At 34.7% G+C, this 2,814-nt stretch overlaps 1 protein-coding gene across 1 annotated transcript; it reads right to left on the minus strand.

Annotated features, from left to right (window-relative positions):
* Positions 1–1,021: 1,021 nt before the first annotated feature.
* On the minus strand, positions 1,022–1,926 carry LOC113360378. The gene is made up of 2 exons (XM_026603891.1): positions 1,755–1,926; positions 1,022–1,641 (listed from the first exon to the last, which is right to left on the minus strand). The coding sequence occupies exons 1-2, from the start codon at positions 1,924–1,926 to the stop codon at positions 1,022–1,024; spliced, it is 792 nt and encodes a 263-aa protein (XP_026459676.1).
* Positions 1,927–2,814: the final 888 nt, after the last annotated feature.

Here is a 2,814-nt window from a genome sequence, read left to right on the forward strand (position 1 = left end):
TTGCCTAAAAACGTGTTGCACATGTTCATATGATCGGTTCCTCATTCTGCTATAAACCTTGCTGCACCTCATACAAGGATCGATTCCCCTTTGTGATGTGTTGCACCTCTTCATAGGATCAGTTCCCCTTTACCCAGATCCGTTTCAACAAATCCCAAACTCGATCGTACCTCACAGGTGATTACTTAAGATCGGTTTCACTAATAAAAGTCATACCAATACATAAGTCAGGCCTTTGTGAATAGTTTTACCAAGAACACAAATGATTCGTGAGCGGTTATACTAAATCACACATATTGGATGTTCACAAGATACGCAATGAATAACAATCCCAGTAACGCCTGGCGATTTCCTTTTCGATTCATAAACAAGTTTATGAACTTACTTCCTTAAAACACATGTAAAACATTGTTTCCTAGGATGAAATCCTCACCTCATACCCATACATAATCACAATAGCATTTAAACGATTATGTCGATGTCTTATCTACAAAGTTTAATGGTTAAGCAGTAAACTTCATATTGGATTCCTTAATACTATGTCTATCTAGAGTTCAAACATGATTCGCAGTTTTGTTTTCAATATGCACGACTTGAAAGATATGTTAGGGAATGAAATAGTTCAAGTCAAATATCACTAACCTCAAGTGGAAGGATGATGTTGTTGTTATAGCTTCTTACTTCTTCACTTCTTCAAGTCTTCGCAATACTTGTTTTGTCTCATATCCTAATACTTTCAAGCTAACCTATACGAAGTTGATTCTATTACATAATCAAGCGACTCTTAAAATGAGTTTTGATTCACTAAAATATGACAACCAAACTTGACATACCAACGCTTGGTGGGTTCAAACGAGCTATGCTTTAAAACTTTTACTATCCCACTTGATTCTCCAATAGATTTGTGAGTTTCCATTACAGGAAGTGGAGGGAATTCTTCAGTAGATTGTAATCCATTGTTAAATTCAGAAGTATTATCTTGTAACAGATGAAATCTCCCTGAAGAATAATTATGTTGAAGTCAACTTGAAGAAGAAGAAGTATTAACCAAATCTCTGTTACTGTTGAGTTCAATGGGTGAATCCTTACCACAAATATCAAAACCTATTTGTTGAGTTGGTACCTTTTTTGGCTTCCATTGTTTTTTAGGTTTAGACACAAAACCATCATCAGAAGGAGCTTGAAAATTCTCTTTTCTTTTTGTTCTACACTCAGAAACAAAATGACCTAAAGATTTGCAGTAACTACAAAATTTAGGTTTATTTGGTATTTGAATAGCTTGTTCAAATTTCCCATACTTTGAGTTAACCCAAATTGTACTTGTAATGGATTTAGAGATATCAATTTCTACTAAAACACAAGCATAATAACCCACAACTTTTTTTAGAGTAATTTCATCTATCTTAATAGGTCTTCCTAGTGTTTTACCCCTTTGCATAAGAATATTTTCCTTCCAGTATTCAATACTCAACCCAGGAAAAATTACCCAAACAAAAGCAGAAGTAGTTTTTTGAGCTGCTGGATTAAAATTTGGTTCCCAAGCTCTAAGGCTTAAAATTTGTGATTCAATTTTCCAAAATCCTTTCCAGATATAATTCATATCCTCCATATTATCAAGTTTAATTATAAAGAAACCTTTACCTAGAGGAATAAATTGAACAATACCTTGAGTTGCCATTGTTTACTCAATGCTTCAGATACAACATCCATCTTGAGTTTGACTAAATCCAATCTTCCCATTAAACTGAACTTACATTCATCTAAACATTCATCCATAATTGCATCAGGGATAAAGAGAGAAGGAGAATCACTATCCTCTGCAGAAGTTTGTGGAAAATCCATGTTTGGAACCCTAAAATTCGATTTCCCAGAATCGCAACAATCTTCAGAATTTCCTACCAAATGATTTGCTAATGTTTCAGACATATTATTTGGAAGTTTAGGACAAATTCACCATAATAATTGACACCGATCATCAGGAATAATTGATTACTAACTGAATTTGTAAGATCGAAATACGAGAAAACTAAAAATTTAAGACTGAGTTGCTCGTCGATTTGGTTACCGAGTCAATCGCACCGATTTGCAGAGCCTCTTTGTATACTTCTATCCAAGTTGTACACTCTAAATACAGAATATGTTTTCAAATAAAAGTTGTTCCAAGTCTCAAAGGGTCCGATCAGAAAGATTAGCATTCATGAGATTTGTTAAATTGGAATCAATATAAACACCATTGAAGAACCCGTCAAGATATTCAATAAAAGAGTAACAAAGCAGAGAATAGAGAGTATTACAAGCCATCGTTTGAAAGAAGAAAGATCAAGAATTCCATCTCTGATTAATGGCTCCCTTATACAACAAAGTATGCTTCTTTAACCATGCATCTATTACCCCAATACCGCCACCACTGACCGCCTTCTTGTTTACTTTCCATTTGTGCTCTTGAAATCTCTATTCTACATCTTTTATGATTTTCATCATCTTTATCGGGTATATTTACAACTACACAATGGTGTCGCAATAAGAAGAAAATTTGTCAAGTGTCAAACGACATTTAGCCGCTTACACGTTTGGCTAAACATTCCACTTCTCAAAGTCCGAGACAGACTAACTTTGTGCACCCCGGATAGGTGCACATTTCTCGTATTACTTTTCTTTACCGGTTAATATATTTGTTAGAGCACTGCTCGGTCGAACTCGTATGCGTTGCTATCTCAAGCATGTTTGTCAATGTTAGTGATCAAAACTATAAGTCTTGATTCTAGCCTATTTATAGATGTCTTGGACTAGGACATAGATTGTGTAGTTGAGCTT

This window comes from Papaver somniferum, chromosome 3 (genome assembly GCF_003573695.1).
Source record: "Papaver somniferum cultivar HN1 chromosome 3, ASM357369v1, whole genome shotgun sequence".
Classification (NCBI taxonomy): domain Eukaryota; kingdom Viridiplantae; phylum Streptophyta; class Magnoliopsida; order Ranunculales; family Papaveraceae; genus Papaver; species Papaver somniferum.